Raw genomic sequence first — 18,591 nt, forward strand, 5'->3', positions numbered from 1 at the left:
GTTGCTGAAAAGTGGACACAACTGCGCACAACTGCGTTAGTGGGCTCAGGCCCTTAGGGCCCTTTCACAATAGAGGGCTTTTTCGGCGTTTTAACGCCACGGCCAAAGTTGGCGTTTTCCAAGGTAAAATGAAAGTCCATAGACTTTCACTTTACCTTTCACATCTAACGCTGCGTTTTGGAGTGTTGCGTTTCAACGCTCCCAGGCGCTTTTTCTGGGAGTACCGCGGCGTTTCTCATTACAATTGATAGTAATGTATTGGCATTAAAACGCCTTAAAAACGCCTGCAGCCAAAAAGCAGCGTTTTAGCCTTTTCCCACTGCCTGTAGTGTGAAAGAGTCCTTAGTGAATGGCAGCTGCTCTGTCCAACTGCCAAAAAACTGTGTAGCAAGCAGGGAAGCTGGCCAGCATCATTGTTTAAATCCTTTTAGGGAATATCTTTATAAAGAATAAAAGCCTTGCTGAGAATCCCCTATGGAGAGATGGACTAGTCGGTAATGTCAGATTTCTACTGCCTACTGTGACAGCAACATAGGATAAAAGTAATGTATGGCTCATTTTACTCTGGAAAAAATGTACTTCTTATTTGTCTATGTTTGCACGTATTTAAAATTTTAACATTTTTCACCATAGTGACCCTTTAAGCCATACACTAGTCACGCACCAGACACACCCCCTTGTCATGCATACCATAAAGAATTCATAAGTAAAATGTTGTTTTATAATTCAGACCACACTGGTCCTTTATATCCTGGTTTATTAGTAACATTTAAAAATAAGAAACGTATCAATTTAAAGGATGAGAATAAAGTTTGAAGTCAAACATCTTCCAGTAGATAAAATACATATATTCACATAGATCTGTACATCAGTCCTGAAATAGGAACACATGAGGAAGTAAGAGGGACACGGGGACCAGGTTCTCAACGAGGCAGTTATTAGGAGCTATGCACCCATCAGGCTGTCCCATCATTCTCTATATAAAACTTTCCTGACTGGAGGTCAGACAGCTACACACACTTACCACCAGTAGCCCAATAACAAGGCCAGGAGTCCAGTTATCGCCCCCTGCAGGATCTTCCAGTTATTACACAAGACAGCCAGACCAGGCATCAGCAGCTCTCCAGCCAACCAGAAGAATCCAGCGATCATGGTTATCATCAGCCGTCGGCCAGGAGGACACAGCTCCAGCCCTGGTGCAGGAAGACAAGAGACAGCAGCGGGTCACAAACGCTATAGACATGAGACAGCAGCGGTCACACACACAGGTCACATGCTACAGGGGGCGGGGAGGATAGGAGGAGCTCAGAATACGTCACCTACCTGACGCACCTCATTACCGCTGTGCGCAGCTTGTAAGATAGAGGAGAGAGAAGATATAACAGATATATGATCTGTATGTGTGTGGCAGGCAGACAATCATGCTGAGTACCACTCACTGGCAACTAAACATGGAGGACTCACATTATACACATGAAGGGGCCGTACTAGTCACAGCGGATGGGGGTTCTTCTCATCTATAAGGACTTGTGATGTGACCGTATGTTGGTTTGTATACCGTCTTTCCACGAAAATAAGATATTAATTTTTGCTTTAAAAGATGTGCTAGGACTTATTTTCAGGGGATGTCTTATATTTCTATCAGGAAGTGTCTCTCAGCAGAACATTTCCTGTTCCTTTGTACTGTCATGTTCACGGATTTGAAAGTATGCTGCTGTAATGATCAGGCGCCTGCTCTGTCATCCCTGCACACAGCTGATAACCTTGCTGTGTGCTGGGATGACAGGATCAGTGCCCCATTGGCACTGCACCACTGTGTCCCCACGTACTGGCTGCCTCTTCCTCCTCTTTAACTTCCGCTAGGGCTTATTTTCAGGGTAGGGCTTATATTTCAAGCATGCTCAAAATTCCAGTTAGGGCTTATTTTCCGGGTAGGGCTTATTTTCCGGGAAAGAGGGCAGTTCCAAGAGCGACTTAATAATATGGACCAAAACAATCATCCTCATCTGCTCCTCTGTTCATCTCTGTCTCCTCTCACCAATCCTCACTAGGGATGATCAATGAGGTGCAAATTGCTCTGAAATAATAAGTTTTATGCAAATGTTTGCAGTTTGAAAATGAACCAATTTAAACCCAGGTTTAAGCTGATTGGTCCATTTTCAAGCTGCATACATTTGCATAAAAAATTTACATGAATGTGCATCAACTCGGAACAATTTGCATATCTGCGATCATCCCTAATCCTCATCTGCTGCTCCTCCCACCATTCCTCATTTGCTACTCCTCTCTACCCTGGCTCCTCCCATCATGCTTTATCTGCTGCTCCTCTCTGAACTGGCCCTTTCCATCAATCTTCATTTCTGTGCCATCTCCTCCCACCTGCTGCTCTTTCGACCATTTCTCACCCGCTGCTCCTCCCATGCCTCATCTCCTCCTGCTCTGGCTCCTCCCACTATTCCTCATCTGCTGCTGTCTCCTCCCACTATTCCTTATCTGCTGCTGTCTCCTCCCACCATTCATCTGCTTTTCCTCTCTGCACTGGCTCCTCCCACAATTCCTCATCTGCTGCCCCTCTCTGGACCAAACACTGCTATTCCAGCACAGGAGATTTGGGGGCAGCCGGTGCCACCATAAACCGTAATAGAAATGACGGTTCTATCGGCGCACAGTGAGTAACTTTGGCGCCGTCAGAAGACAGAGCTGAAGTTACTTTTTAAACACTAATTCGGCCTCCAGCAATTGCTGGAAGCCGAATTATTTCATTCCCCACCATCCATGTGGACCTGGAGGGGGTATAGTATTTACCATCGCCAGGAACTTGTGCAGAAGCAAGATAAGCCATACTGGCTGTATCCTGCGCCCAAGTCTCCCAGTGGAGACTTATACGCCTCTGGACTGCTCTACCCATCCCTCCATACCCCATCTTCTGCTCCCCTTTGCTCTGGTTCTTCTCACCATTCATCTCAGGAGGTAATTGAGCCTCATGCATATGATAGGGGAAGTAATATGCTGCACTACCAGCAGTAGGTCACAGCAATCAGTGCTGATAGGGCCCTCAAACTATCTGCGATTTACTAAAGGCTGTAGATACGCTTGACTAAAATAGACTGTGGTGTCTGATAATGACCACCTCCGCCGATAGTCCAGTGCGGGTACAACCGCCCCCAACCTGCAAGCGATCCTCCCTGTGGATCAACTCACCCGACCAACTTCCTTGTTCACGCAGCTCCCCTACCCGCCGTGTGTAGTCACGCTCCAATCCATGGTCCCTCCGCCCCCACCCGCATAGTAATAGAATGTGTTACTGTGTTGTGTGAGGTACACAACTGACAGGCGTCTGTACAAGCTGGCCCAGTGATGACGCCCAAGGGGACGGGCGACTTAAAAAGTGAACCAGAGACGAAGCACCCTCGTTAATTTCACCATATATATCAGTGGGAACATTCGAGAAAACACCTACCCTGCTCTCTGTTTCAGTCTTCACTGCTCAGCCTGCTTATCAGCCCTGATAAATCCCCCACTGAGCATTCAGTATGGCTTTGCTCAGGAATCATTATAGCTGAGTCTTCTCTGATGTCTTTTCAAGCCCAAGCCTGCCCCCCTTCTGGCTCTGCTATAATGATTCCTGAGTAAAGCCAGACTGAATGCTCAGTCGGGGATTTTATCAGAGCTGATTAGAAGCAGGCTGAGCAGTGAAGGATGAAGCAGAGAGCGGGGTAGGTGTTTTCTCTAATGTATATGGTAAAATACATGAAGGTGCTTCGTCTCTGGTTCACTTTAAGTCAAAGGTGTGTACGCACCTTAAAGGGAATCTGAACTGAAAATAAACTTATGAGATAGTGAATTGTATGAGTAGTACAGCTAAGAAATACAACATTAGTAGCAAAGAGAAGAGTCTCACACAGTTTGTATAATAATAATCTATTTTCTGAGGCACTTATACATCAAATAAACAGTGAGAGGCAGCTTCAGATAAGGTTTTACTGCAGGGGAGTTCAAAGGGTCATTAGCTCTGCTCTGTTTCATAGTTTAAAATACAGAGTGTGGTTTGTAAGCTGCTAATATGACAGAATGGAATGTCAAAAAAATAAATAAAAACAGCTCTATAACTGAAAATAAAAATAGGAGTCTCTTGTCTTTGCTTCTAATGTTTTATTCATTATCCGTACTACACATACAATTATTTATATCATAAGGGTTTTTTCCCCCTTCATTGTCACTTTAATACACAACATACAATTTTTTGATTTTCTGATCGATTTTCTGTTCACTTTTATGGAAATCAATCAGAAAAATGATAATCAATCTGGCAGGTAAATCTGCCAGAAAATTGTATGTTGTGTACCCAGCATTAGAGAACAAAAGCGATCTGAAAACCTGGCCTGGACATTTTTAGAGCCTTTGCCTGGGTCATGCTGGAACATTGTGCGGGTTGTCAAAAGGTTAGTAAATTGGCATTTGAAAAAAAAAATTAAAAATTAAAATCAACTCAGGCCATCATGGATTTCACGGCAGTTGTCCATTCCCTTATAATCCATGCCGGTTGCCTGGCTGCCATGCTGAGCTTTTGGCTTTAGTTGCGTTTCAGTCTCACTTCTGCAACAAGCATGCAGCCAGCGGAGTCACACCAGAGTCACAGCATCTGATCGGCATGCTCATTCCGGGCCGGTGACGTGGAGTTTTGTGCTAGGTACACACCATACAATTTTCTGTCATGCTGGGAACACACGGGTCCATTTTGCCACTCGATTTCGCGCCCGATCGTTTTCCCTGCTTGATTCTGCAGTCTATTCTCTTATCTTCCGCTCGTTTTCCTTATCATTGTCCTCCATGCAGAATCAGGCGTGGAAACGATCGGGCGGGAGATCGGACATGTCGGAAATTATCTATCGAGCCATCAAAATGGCTCAGACTCGACCAGTGTATTCCCAGCATTAGATTTTCTGTTAGATTTAAGGTGCGAACACACGCACTGCATCTGGCAACGACGTGTCCTTCAGACCCTCCCGCTTGGCAGACGTTCAGAAACAGCCTTATCAATTCGCCGACAGCGCATATGCATGCACTACTGTCACTGGGACGGCTGCCCAGTGGGAGGGTCTGACGGACCAGTCGTTGCCGGATGTAGTGCTTGTGTACGCACCTTTAAGGCCCGTACACACGCCTGACTGCAGGCAACGACGGGTCCGTCAGACCCTCCCGCTGGGCAAGTTTTCAGCAGACAGTCTGGCTAACTGATAAGGCTGTTTCTGAGCAATCCGCCGGGCGGATCGCTCAGAAACAGCCGTATCAGTCTGCAGACAGACTGTACACACGCCGGATTGTCGCTGGAACGCCCGCCCAGCGGGAGGTGACGACGGACCCGTCGTTGCCCGCAGTCAGGCGTGTGTATGCACCTTTACCTGCCAGATAGAGAATTTCCAACATGTTGGAAATTATCTATGTAACCATCTATCTGCCTGGCAATTAGGCATTGTTCTACTCAGCAGGAGATAACCAGAAGACATTGCACCAGAGATGATGACCAGTCTCTACCAGTACTTTACAGAAAATAATCTAATGCTGGGAATACAAGGCACGTTTTGTACCGCGTAACCGAGCTGCACGATAGATTCCGGCGCGTCCCCACAGGCACTTCCTTATCTTCCACACGTTTATTCTTTTGTCCTGCCCGCCGGTATCGAGCGCAGAATCGATCCGGCGGGGTATCGGACACGTCGGAAATTATCAATCGAGCCATCAGCAGCTTGATTACATGGTACAAACGTACCGTGTATGCCCAGCATAAAGGGGCCCAAACACCTAACGATTTTCCCGCCGATATACAGCAGATTCGATCACTGTCATCAAATCTGCTGTGAAATCGTTGTGCAAACGCTGACAGAACGATCGATTTCCATACAAAATCAATCGTTCCCGTCGATCCGTCCCGAAGATTTTTATCGATCGCTGGCGGGTTGGGAGTGCGTCGGTAGTGGCGTTCAAATGCCCGACGCAATACATTACCTGCTCCGGCTGGCGCGTGTCCTCGCTCTCTGCGCTGTCTTCTCTGCTCCGGGCTGCAGCTTCACTGAACTTCCTGTCCTGGCAGGAAGTTTAACCAGTAGAGCGCACTCTACTGTTTAAACTTCCCCTGGACAGGAAGTTCATAGGGGGGGGGGCATGTAGGGGGTGGGGCGGCAGCGGCAGCTGCACACATTGTGATCGGTTTCAGGCTGAAATCGATTCACAATCTGTTTGCAGTAAAGGCAGCCATACGATCCCTCTCTGATCAGATTCGATCAGAGAGGGATCTATCTGTTGAAATCTACCAGTGTATGGCTACCTTAACAGAGAAATCTAATGCTGGCCATCCACAGCTAAATTTTACCGCTCGATTCCGCGCCCGATCGTTTTCCACGCTCGATTCTGCAGGCGATTCTCTTCCCATCTTCCGCTCGTTTTTCTTATCTTTTTCCATTGTCCTCAATGCGGAATCGAGCGCGGAAACGATCGGGCCAGAGATCGGACATGTCGGAAATGATCAATCGATCTAAATGGCTCAAAATCCAGCCGCTTATTCCCAGCATAACAGAAAATCCCATGGTGTGTACTAGGCATTAGAGGCAGAGCACAGCACAGAAGTCTGGCAACTGGCATTGTTGATTAGAGAATGGAGAGGGCAGCCTCGGCCTCCATATTTCTCTCCCTATAAAACTCTAGCTATGGATTCTGCAACTGTAATCACACAGCCGTTAATTCACTCACCTCTCAGCACTACGATCTGATATGACCCAGGCTGCCTTCTACCTGTAGATGCTACAATTCACTCACCCATCCTCTAATTGACACACCACTGCATAGTTACTATGTAAAGGTGCCCATACACTCGTCAGATTGGCAGCAGATAGATAAGAAAGGTATCTGATGATCTATCTGATGCGTTTTTAGAACATTTTTTACCAGGATAGAATTCCAATAGATTTCACTTTGAAATCTATTGAAATTTGATCTGATGGCATTTTTTTGCCATCAGATTTCCATTAAGGCCAATGCAAACTGATAAGCAATCTCATCAGATCGACCTAAATTTTCCACCCTGCCAGTTCAATGGAAATCAATCGAAATCGGCCATCGATCGGTCGATTGGCCAACCGATTTGCAAACGATCAATCAATCGATCGATCGGGATCGATCGGTTGGCCAGAAAATCGACTGAGTGTATGGGCCCCTTAACTCAGCTGCCCTCAGTATGGTCTCATAAGTCAAGGTGCCCTCTATCTGCAGGTGCTACAACTACAATGATTAAACTACTAATTCACATACCTCCCTAGCACCCTTCACTATGATCTGACCTGACCCAGGCTGCCCTCTGGTTGTCCATGATGCAATTCAATCATATGCCTCCCTCGCTACTATCGAATATAACCCAGGCTGCCATCTAGCTTCAGGGGTAGCAATTGCAATTAAAATTTAAAGCTGGCCTGAACTCAGAACCTCATCTCTACTCTAAAAGATAAGCAACAGCATAATAACCTTTAAAGAAAAAAAAAAGTTACAGCTGGTCTGCAGTGTATCTTCTTCCTGCTTTCATGGATGCAGACAAATGGTTAACATCCTGTGTTTACAAATTAGCTCCTCTGCAGAGGATTGATGAGATTTTGTGCTGACACAGCTGAGAGGTCACTTGTGATTAGACACAAATGAGGGGAGACTAGACAGGCTAAACTCTCTAAATACATACAGGGTGCATTTCTCTGTTTTCCTTCTGTCCTGTGCAAGAGTTCAGGTTCAATTTAGCAGTGTTAGGGAGTCTCGCCCAAAGAACTCCTTACTGAACAGAAAGAGCTGAGATTTGAACCCTGGTCTCCTGTGTCAGAGGCAGAGCCCTTCACCATTACACCTTCCAGCTATGACACCCTTCACCTGGACTAACTCGGACTTGAATTGCTGGGTCTGTGTAAAATCACATGATCATGCATCTTATGCCGTTTGCATGTATAACCTTGCGCTATGTTGTATGTGCTGCCTCTCTGTCTGTCACCCCTTGTTTACATTGTATGTATCCCATGTGCTACCTCTCTGTCTGTCACCCCTTGTTTACATTGTATGTATCCCATGTGCTACCTCTCTGTCTGTCACCCCTTGTTTACATTGTATGTATCCCATGTGCTACCTCTCTGTCTGTCACCCCTTGTTTACATTGTATGTATCCCATGTGCTACCTCTCTGTCTGTCACCCCTTGTTTACATTGTATGTATCCCATGTGCTACCTCTCTGTCTGTCACCCCTTGTTTACATTGTATGTATCCCATGTGCTGCCTTCTCTGTCTGTCACTTCTTGTTTACATTGTATGTATCCCTATTTATTGTCCAGCGCTGCGTAATACATTGGCGTTTTATATATACACAACGAATAATAACACACTGTACATGAAGGGAAGCCGGCACACCATCAGGTTCTGAGTGCTTGACGATGTGACATAGGCAGGGTCACTTATATACCACACGCCTTGAGAAAGGGGGACCCGGCAAGGCCACGAAACAATTGTCGGGACTTTATGTGGATCGCTGCACAGTAAAAGTGCGTTGCATCTAATTACAGCTGATGTGCTGATGAACTGTGTTTTTATAACACACTGTGGAAGCGCTCATTCCCCATTCCCCTCTAGCTGTGTGCTAAAGGCAGTGGATTAGGATTGGAAGAGGGGGACGTAACAGTCAGCCATGTGACTGGTCACATGACAGCTGTGCCAACACGCAGGTCTGGCGGCAGCTGAAGGGTTAAACTCCACCTTGCAGGATCTGTGTTTGTCCTGCGGCTCCGTCTTGTCCCCTCCCCCGCCCGGCCAGAAATGTCACATCTCAGCACTAGCAAACACAACATCCACCCAAAGCAAACACTAGAGAACTGGGAGGATGGAAGGGTGGCGGGGCTCAGACCTTCCCTGTGTACACATCACACTCACTGGCCAAGTACAGCGACAGGAACATTCCCGCCAGAGCGGCTCCGAAACCAGCGCGCAGGGGGAGGAAGCTGAGGTACCCCGGAGAGAAGGGCAGGGACACCCCCAGAGGAAGCGCCACCACCAGGGCGGCGATGAAGACATTGCGACGTCCAAACCTGCAGAACGAGAAGAAAACAGATTATACACGTTATTCATCAGATGTCCCATTGCTTCAACACCTGAACTGAGGGATATGGAGGCTGCCATATTCATTTCCTTTTAAAGGAGAACTGTAGTGAGAGGTATATGGAGGCTGCCATATTTATTTCCTTTTAAGCAATACAAGTTGCCTGGCTATTCAGCTAATCCTCTGCCTCTAATACTTTCAGCCATAGGCCCTGAACAAGCATGCAGCAGATCAGGTGTTTCTGACAAATTTAGACAGATATGACAAGATTAGCTGCATGCTGGTTTCTGGTGTGATTCAGACACTTTTTTAGGCAAATAGACCATCAGGGCTGCCAGGCAACTGGTATTGCTTAAAAGGAAATAAATATGGCAGCCTCCATATCCCTCTCACTACAGTTCTCCTTTAAACAATGCAGATTGCCTGGCTTCCCTGCTGATCCTCTGCCTCTAATACATTTAGCCATAGACCCTGAACAAGCATGCAGAAGATCATGCTTGCATGCTAGTGACTTACAGGACCACTCTCACGAAAATCGTAACATTTAAAATACATGTAAACACACAAATATGAAGTACAGCATGTTTCTTCCAGAGTAAAATGAGCATAAATTACTTTTATCCTATGTTGCTGTCACTTACAGTAGGTAGTAGTAATCTGACAGAACCGACAGGTTTTGGGCTAGTCCATCTCTTCATGGGGGATTCTCAGCAAGGCTTTTATTCTTTATAAAGACACTCCCTGAAAAAGATTTATACAGTTATGCTGGCCAGCCTCCCTGCTCGCCGTACATTTATTTGGCAGTTGGAAAGAGCAACTGCGATTCACTAAGCTTTTGAAAATAAAGAAAACCCTGAGAATCCCCCATGAGGAGATGGGCTCTTCCAAAACCTGTTGGTTCTGCCAGCTTTCTGCTACCTACTGTAAGAGCCTGTTTCCACTATTGCGGAGCAAAATTGCCCCATAATCACCGCTGACGAAATTGCATGCGGGTGCGATTCCGCATGCGTTTTTTGCCGCAATTTCGCATAGGGTAGGGTAAATGCGATTTTAACCAAGTCACTGCCTGTGTGAATTTACATTAGTTTATATGCGAAATCGCACACGAAATAGCAGGAAAAACCGCATGCCAAAACTGCATGCGATTTCCCTATTAAATACATTGCGTGCGATTCGCCTGCATTCCACATGCAAACGAGTTCTGAGGGCTCTGCCGCGCAGGAAAATCCTGCACAGGAAAACTGACAAGTGGAAACAGGGCCATCCACTTGTATTGGCTGTGCGAATCTGCATGCAGGAAACGCATGCGGATTCGCGATAGTGGAAACGGGCCCTAAGTGACAGCAACACAGGAGAAAAGTAATTTATGGCTCATTTTATTCTGGAAAAAAAAATGTACTTCTTATTTGTATGTGTTTACATGTATTTTCGTGATAGTGGTTCTTTAAGAAGTATCTAAAGGGGAAAAAAAAGTGCCCCTAGATAGTACTTACCTCAGGAGGGTGGAGCCTCTGGATCCCAATGAGGCTTCCCTCGTCCTCTGCAGCCCAGTTCCAGCGGTGGGACCCCAAACATCCACCACCAATGGCTTGTCGGCATCTCACACAGGTACAGGGGCCATCGGGCTCCAGAACCATAATATTCCGGTGGCACGCCATGCAGGTGCACTAGCAGCGTACCGCTTGGGCTGCGGTGGAAACAGCAGAGCCCAACTGGGTCCGCTCCACTGAGCAGGCGCGAGCCGTGTGACACTACAGAATAGCTGGGCTATTTCTACCGCAGCCCGAGCGGTAACCCGCCAGTGCGCCTCCATGTCACTGGATTATCATTGTTGTGGTCAGTTCAGAGGTCCCCCCCGCTGGATCGCGCTGGCTAAGGATCAGGGCTGTGGAGTCGGAGCCATTTTGGGTACCTGGAGTCAGTGTTGGAGTCGGTTTCATAAACTGAGGAGTCTGAAGATTTTTTTTTTGAGGGGGAAGCCTCATTAGGATACATGTTAGGATATCCCCCTCCCGAGGTAGTTATGTGCTTTTTTTATCTTACAGATACTCTTTAAAGAGAGTCTGAAGCGAGAATGAATCTCGCTTCAGACCTCATAGATAGCAGTGGCATGTGTGCTCCTGCTAAAACGCCGCTATCCCGCGGCTTAACGGGGGTCCCTTCACCCCCAAATCCCCTCCGTACAGCTGGGGAGCGCTTCCACATTGGGGCAGGGCTAACCGCCGCAGCCTGCCCCACACGCGTCTGTCAGATGCATATCTCCGCCTCTCCCCCGCCCCTCTCAGTCTTCCTTGACTGAGAGGGGCGGGGGAGAGGCGGCGATGCGCCGCTGATAGACGCGACTGGAGGCAGGGCTGCAGCCGTTAGCCCTGCCTCCAGGAAGAAAAAATTCACAACCAAGTTGACGACCAAGTCTTGCGGGGGTGGGTTTGGGGGTGAAGGGACCCCCGTTTAGCCGCGGGACAGCGGCGGTTTAGCAGGGACACACATGCCCCTGCTAACTATGAGCTCTGAAGCGAGATTTATTCTCGCTTCAGAGTCTCTTTAAGTTTGACTGTATTGGCTGCATACTTGTTTCAGGTGTGTGATTCAGACACTACTGATGCATGGAAGATCAGCAGGGCTGCCAGGCAACTGGTATTGTTTAAAAAGAAATATATGGTCACTTCAATATCCCTCTCACGTCAGTTGTCTTAAGTCTACTCTGGGAATGCAGGAAACCCAGTTTGTGTTCATATTATCTATTACACTAAAGGGGTTTTCCTCACACAGTACAGGGGATTTACCCCAGCTCCGGCTATCCCATCCACCTGCAGCACCACCTGCAGGAAGCATCAGGTATTGCCAGGTGACTCAGACTACAATAATCATGTGATAATCCACTGTGGCAGTGTTCCCCAACCCTGTCCAGAAGGCCCCCCAACAGTGCATGTTTTGTGGAAATCCACAGAGGTACAGTGGAGGAAATAATTATTTGACCCCCTCACTGATTTTGTAAGTTTGTCCAATGACAAAGAAATGAAAAGTCTCAGAACAGTATCATTTCAATGGTAGGTTTATTTTAACAGTGGCAGATAGCACATCAAAAGGAAAATTGAAAAAATAACCTTAAATAAAATATAGCAACTGATTTGCATTTCATTGAGTGAAATAAGTTTTTGAACCCCTACCAACCATTAAGGAGTTCTGGCTCCCACAGAGTGGTTAGACACTTCTACTCAATTAGTCACCCTCATTAAGGACACCTGTCTTAACTAGTCACCTGTATAAAAGACACCTGTCACCAGAATCAATCAATCAAGCAGACTCCAAACTCTCCAACATGGGAAAGACCAAAGAGCTATCCAAGGATGTCAGAGACAAAATTGTAGACCTGCACAAGGCTGGAATGGGCTACAAAACCATTAGCAAGAAGCTGGGAGAGAAGGTGACAACTGTTGGTGCGATTGTTCGAAAATGGAAGGAGCACAAAATGACCATCAATCGACCTCGCTCTGGGGCTCCACGCAAGATCTCACCTCGTGGGGTGTCAATGGTTCTGAGAAAGGTGAAAAAGCATCCTAGAACTACACGGGAGGAGTTAGTGAATGACCTCAAATTAGCAGGGACCACAGTCACCAAGAAAACCATTGGAAACACATTACACCGCAATGGATTAAAATCCTGCAGGGCTCGCAAGGTCCCCCTGCTCAAAAAGGCACATGTGCAGGCCCGTCTGAAGTTTGCCAATGAACACCTGAATGATTCTGTGAGTGACTGGGAGAAGGTGCTGTGGTCTGATGAGACCAAAATAGAGCTCTTTGGCATTAACTCAACTCGCTGTGTTTGGAGGAAGAAAAATGCTGCCTATGACCCCCAAAACACCGTCACCACCGTCAAGCATGGGGGTGGAAACATTTTGCTTTGGGGGTGTTTTTCTGCTAAGGGCACAGGACAACTTAATCGCATTAACGGGGAAATGGACGGAGCCATGTATCGTGAAATCATGAACGACAACCTCCTTCCCTCTGCCAGGAAAATGGGTCATGGATGGGTGTTCCAGCACGACAATGACCCAAAACATACAGCAAAGGCAACAAAGGAGTGGCTCGAGAAGAAGCACATTAAGGTCATGGAGTGGCCTAGTCAGTCTCCGGACCTTAATCCAATAGAAAACCTATAGAGGGAGCTCAAGCTCAGAGTTGCACAGAGACAGCCTCGAAACATTAGGGATTTAGAGATGATCTGCAAAGAGGAGTGGACCAACATTCCTCCTAAAATGTGTGCAAACTTGGTCATCAATTACAAGAAACGTTTGACCTCTGTGCTTGCAAACAAGGGTTTTTCCACTAAGTATTAAGTCTTTTATTGTTAGAGGGTTCAAAAACTTATTTCACTCAATGAAATGCAAATCAGTTGCTATCTTTTATTTAAGGTTATTTTTTCGATTTTCCTTTTGATGTGCTATCTGCCACTGTTAAAATAAACCTACCATTGAAATGATACTGTTCTGAGACTTTTCATTTCTTTGTCATTGGACAAACTTACAAAATCAGTGTCCTAGTGTGCATGCTGTGTCATAACCCTGATAATGGTAAGTGAAGGCTACAAAGTATTGGTCACTTAAGGGGCCTACACACCTAACGATTTTCCCGCCGATATACAGCAGATTCAATCACTGTGATCGAATCTGCTGTGAAATCGTCGCGCAAACGCTGACAGAACGATTGATTTCCGTCCAAAACCAATCGTTCCCGTTGATCCATCCGTGCAGAAGATTTTTCTCGATCGCCGGCGGGTCGATGGCGCAGTTCACATGCCCGACAACCGACGCTATACAGCGGAGATACATTACCTGTTCCGCTCGGCGCTACTCCCCCGGTCTCCGCTCCGGGCTCCAGCCTCCTTGACCTTCCTGTCCCAGCAGGAAGTTTAAACAGTAGAGCGCCCTCTACTGTTTAAACTTCCCCTGTACAGGAAGTTCAGTGAAGCAAGACAGCTGGACCGGAGACCAGCGCAGAGAAGAAGACAGCGGAGACCGGAGGAGTCGCTCCGGCCAGATCCGGTAATGTATAGCTGGCGGGCAGGCGGCGGCAACACCACAGAATGTGATCGGTTTTAATGCTGAAATCGATTCACAATCTGTTTGCAGTAAAGGCAGCCATATGTTTCCTCTCTAATCAGATTCGATCAGAGAGGGGTCTGTTGGTCGAATCTGATGGCAAATCGACCAGTGTATGGCCACCTTAACTGAGAGCTTCCATGGCATGGAGATTGTCCATAAACCGTAAGCAGACATGGAATCCAATGATGAACACTTTACTCTGATCCATAACATAAGGGAACTTCCATCCAGCTTTCACCTCGCTGACTGACTGCCTCTCCCTCTACCAGACAGTATATCATAAACCGACATCAAATGTTATCAGATAAGAACAAGGCCAGTCTGCTAAAACACAATAGAACAATAGCAAACCCCCCACCTGACTCAATGCAGTGACTTTGGCCTCAATTCATCAAAGGCTGTATGATTAAAAAAAAGTCAGAAAAATACCACATTCGGTATTTTAGACCTTTTTATTGCTAATTCATAAATATTTTCACAGGTGCGATAGAAGTTCGGTAATTTACCAAAACCCATTGACAAAAATCTGTTCAGTAACAGCAGAAGAGCTTGTATTTGTCTCGGTTCTCCGTGCAGAGACAGCATTACAATAGTAAGAGGCATTGCGACATCCATTTAAGATCAGGGGTGTCAAACTCAAATACAAAGTGGGACGAAATTAAACACTGGAACCGAGTCACGAGCCAACCTCGATGTCTACTGGCCACCTTATAAGTTCCCTGGTGTCCAATAGCCCCCTCCAACCCCTATACAGTTCCCTGGTGTCTAGTGATCCTACCTCCCCTATACAGTTCGATGGTGTATAGGGGTCCCCACCCTCCCCATACAGTTCCCTAGTGTCTAGTGGTCCTACCTCCCCTATACAGTTCCCTGGTGTATAGGGGACCCCACCCTCCCCATACAGTTCCCTGGTGTTTAGTGCTTTCCCCCTACCTCCCCCATATGGCTTCCATGGTGTTCTAAGGCTTCACCTACAATATAGCTTCTAGCTTCCCTGGTGGTCTACAGTGGGCCAAATATAATGCAAAGTGGGGAAACCACTTGGGGCCAAATTTAATGGCTCTGAGGGCCAGATTTGGCCCGCGGGCCAGAGTTTGACATGTATGCTTTAGATGTACATGTTTGTTATACTGCCTCTGCTCGCTCTGAATCTGTCTATTAGTCTTTCTTAAAATTTTATTTAATAGCCACAGCTTAGATTCACTTCCAATAAACTTTACACATGCCCTGCTTAGGTGATTTCCCCACTAGCTCCTCTGAATCTTCAAACAGGAACCTAAGGGGTTAAATGGCGGAAGGGTGGTGGGGAAGCCTACTTTGTTCCGATCTCTCTGTGGGGGGGGGGGGGGGGGGGTAGAAAAGCTGGACCCACCGGAGAAGGCTTCGGATCCAATCACAGTGACTTGCAGGAGACAGAGGCCGTTCCTATTGGCTCTCTGCTCCTGTCAATCATGGGGATATCCACACGGAAGGTATTCGACGCTGGTTTTCAACAGAGGAGAGCAGCTGATAAATATTGAGTAGGTTACAGTGTTTTACCACATGCTGTAACCTTGATGAATTGACATTTACTGATGTGTTGAGGTATTCACCTCACAAGTCGGTAAGTTTCCTCACTGCTCGGCCGGGCTGTACAAAAATCGACCGACTCCGTCTCCTCATTTGCATATTACAATCTTGTTGATTGAAAGTATGTAAACTGAAATGCGTCTCTTAACTGCCAACGCTTAGGAATTTTAAAAGACAACTGAAGTGAGAAGGATATGTAGACATACATATGCCATATTTATTCCCTTTAGACTAAAACTAGTCCTTGGTAAGAGTACTTGTAAAAGGTACAAACCGGAACAAAGAACATCTATCAGGCCCTAGGCAATGTAACCGTGGGTACATGCAGGGTCGGACTGGGACACTGGGGGCCCACCAAAGAAATTTCAACCTGGGGCCCACACATCCCATGATTGCGGTGAAAAAAGGGCGTGACCATGCACCGGAAGGTGGGCGTGGTCATGATGTATTATGGACAGGGCCAAATGTACATGATCTTAGCAGCATTGTAATTCAGAGACACTGCTGCCCAGCAAAACTTCGCATAGAGTCCCCTCCTTCAATATAAAGTAATGTCCTTCTAGGCAAAGGTTGCGACCGCAGAGGTTGCGACCTCATCGTGACCTCAAGGGCCCTCCCTCAACTACAGTATTAGCTCTCTATTGGTCCTGTGCTCATAATAATCACTTCTATAGATACTTTGAACAGTGGTAATCATTAACAAGCTATTTCCCATCCCCTTCTTACACCTCTGACACTGTAGTTGCCATTGGCAGGTTTTGGTGCGTCATATCAATTGTTATGTATAGAGTGCTTGGGGGCCCCCATTGTAAAACTTGCATCGAGGCCCACAGCTCCTTAGCTAGGCCACTGCTCTTAGCATGAGTGATTACAGCACTGAGAAGACAATTTTTGTGCTGCAGGCAGCAATTGGAGCTCTGTCAAACAAGGAGGGGGGCCCACCAGAGACCCGGAGGCAGGGCCCACCGAGGGATAAAACTGTACTACTGTGGCCCAGTCCGACCCTGGGTACATGTAAGAGTGATGTGCAGGTACTCTGCAGGGGAATGAGGAGACTCTTCCTCTATTACACATTCTTCATGCACAATCTGAACCAGGTTTATGGGTGATAGACAACACCTCTGTGTTCAATGTGCACAACATTCTCAGTGTATTCCCTGCAGCTTTGTGGGTAGTGCATATGTAGAGTATAGTACTACTGTGCAACAAAGTAAACCTGAGACAGATGAAATTAAAGTTTTATACATACCTGGGGCTTCCTCCAGCCCCCTTCAGGCTAATCAGTCCCTCACTGTCCTCCTCCACCACCTGGATCTTCTGCTATGAGTCCAGGTACTTGAGCCAGTCTGGTGTAGTGCGCATGCACACACTCCACCGCGAGCATGCTACACCTGCGCAGCACTAAGCAGAACGCTCCTGGCTGTGGAAGCGGCACGTAGCCAGACTGCTCTGACTGGCTGAATTACCTGGACTCATAGCAGAAGATCCAGGTGGCGGAGGAGGACAGCGAGGGACCGAATGGCCTGAAGGGGGCTGGAAGAAGCCCCAGATATGTATACTTCTTTTTATCCGTCTCAGGTGCCCTTTAATTCATAGTCACCAAACCAAATTTTAACAACATTCAACATATCAAATTATTTGATTTCATCAGCAAAGGGAGTGCATACATTTGCATAAATCAGCATCAATGCAGAATTATTTCCATCTCATTGACCATCTCTATTAGTGACACGGCTACACATCAGGCTTTATTCTTACAGCATAGATGTTATTTAGTATATATATGAGATTCCTGTGTACACATCATATATACAGTCACAATCAGATATGTATATCTGACCTTAAAAATACTGGGACTGCTTTATTGAAGCAGCGCAAGTAACTAATTTTGATTGATTTATTTCATTTTTGTGGACTAAGCACAGCTATTACTGTATATATACATTATTTATGATGACTATTATCTGAGAAATAGAACATTTTATCATATTTTCTATTTTAATTACAGTTTAAATTCATTAGGAGTCAGAGTCTGTGCATTTTTTCCCGACTCCGACTCCAGGCACCCAAAATTGCCCCGACTCCACGACTCCACAGCCCTGCTGCTCTGTAATCTCAGCTTTCCATGCAGTAACAGCCTTGATGAATTGACATTTTGCTGAGGCCCGGTTCACACTGCACGCGTTGCCGTCCGGATTTCGGGAATGCGTGCAGGAGGCCGACACGCACGACATCAGACTACACTGATGTTCACACTGCATGCGTTCTGGACCAGTGCAGTCTGCGAACGCACACTGCACACATTTTTCACAAACGCACAGTTGACCCATTCACTTTCAGTGAATGGGATCAGCCACGCAACGCATAGAAACGCAAATGGCGTGCATTCATACGCGTTGCGTTCCGATCGCACGACCATCCGCATTTCATGATGCGAACGTAGCCTAAGTGCTCCGTAAAGATGTTTTCAGCATTACCGAATGCGGTAATACGCGATGAATCGAGGTCATTGTCCAACAATCACAGCAAACAAACAATGCGGGAATAAGATACATTTAGCAAAAATTCAGTTATAACAAATACCATACATCACAGTTAAATAGACACTGAAGCGAAAAAAAAATATGATATGATTTGTATGTGTAGCACAGCTAAGAAATAAAACATTAAGATCAGATACATCAGTCTAATTGTTTCCAGTACAGGAAGAGTTAAGAAACTCCAGTTGTTATCTCTATGCAAAAAAGCCATTAATCTCTACGACTTTCAAAAGTCGTGGAGAGGGCTGTCTTCTGACTTTTAT

General features: G+C 46.4%; 1 protein-coding gene across 1 annotated transcript in view; it reads right to left on the bottom strand.

Annotated features, from left to right (window-relative positions):
- Positions 1-18,591, bottom strand: part of SLC22A31 (solute carrier family 22 member 31) — a 37,832-nt gene that overhangs the window by 13,502 nt on the left and 5,739 nt on the right. The window contains exons 3-4 of the mRNA XM_068261571.1: positions 8,950-9,104; positions 1,025-1,193 (exon numbers count right to left, since the gene is read on the bottom strand). Of these exons, the coding sequence (XP_068117672.1) occupies positions 1,025-1,193; positions 8,950-9,104 (324 nt within the window). The remainder of the gene's footprint in view (positions 1-1,024; positions 1,194-8,949; positions 9,105-18,591) is intronic.

The sequence above is a fragment of the Hyperolius riggenbachi genome, chromosome 11 (genome assembly GCF_040937935.1).
Source record: "Hyperolius riggenbachi isolate aHypRig1 chromosome 11, aHypRig1.pri, whole genome shotgun sequence".
Classification (NCBI taxonomy): Eukaryota; Metazoa; Chordata; class Amphibia; order Anura; family Hyperoliidae; genus Hyperolius; species Hyperolius riggenbachi.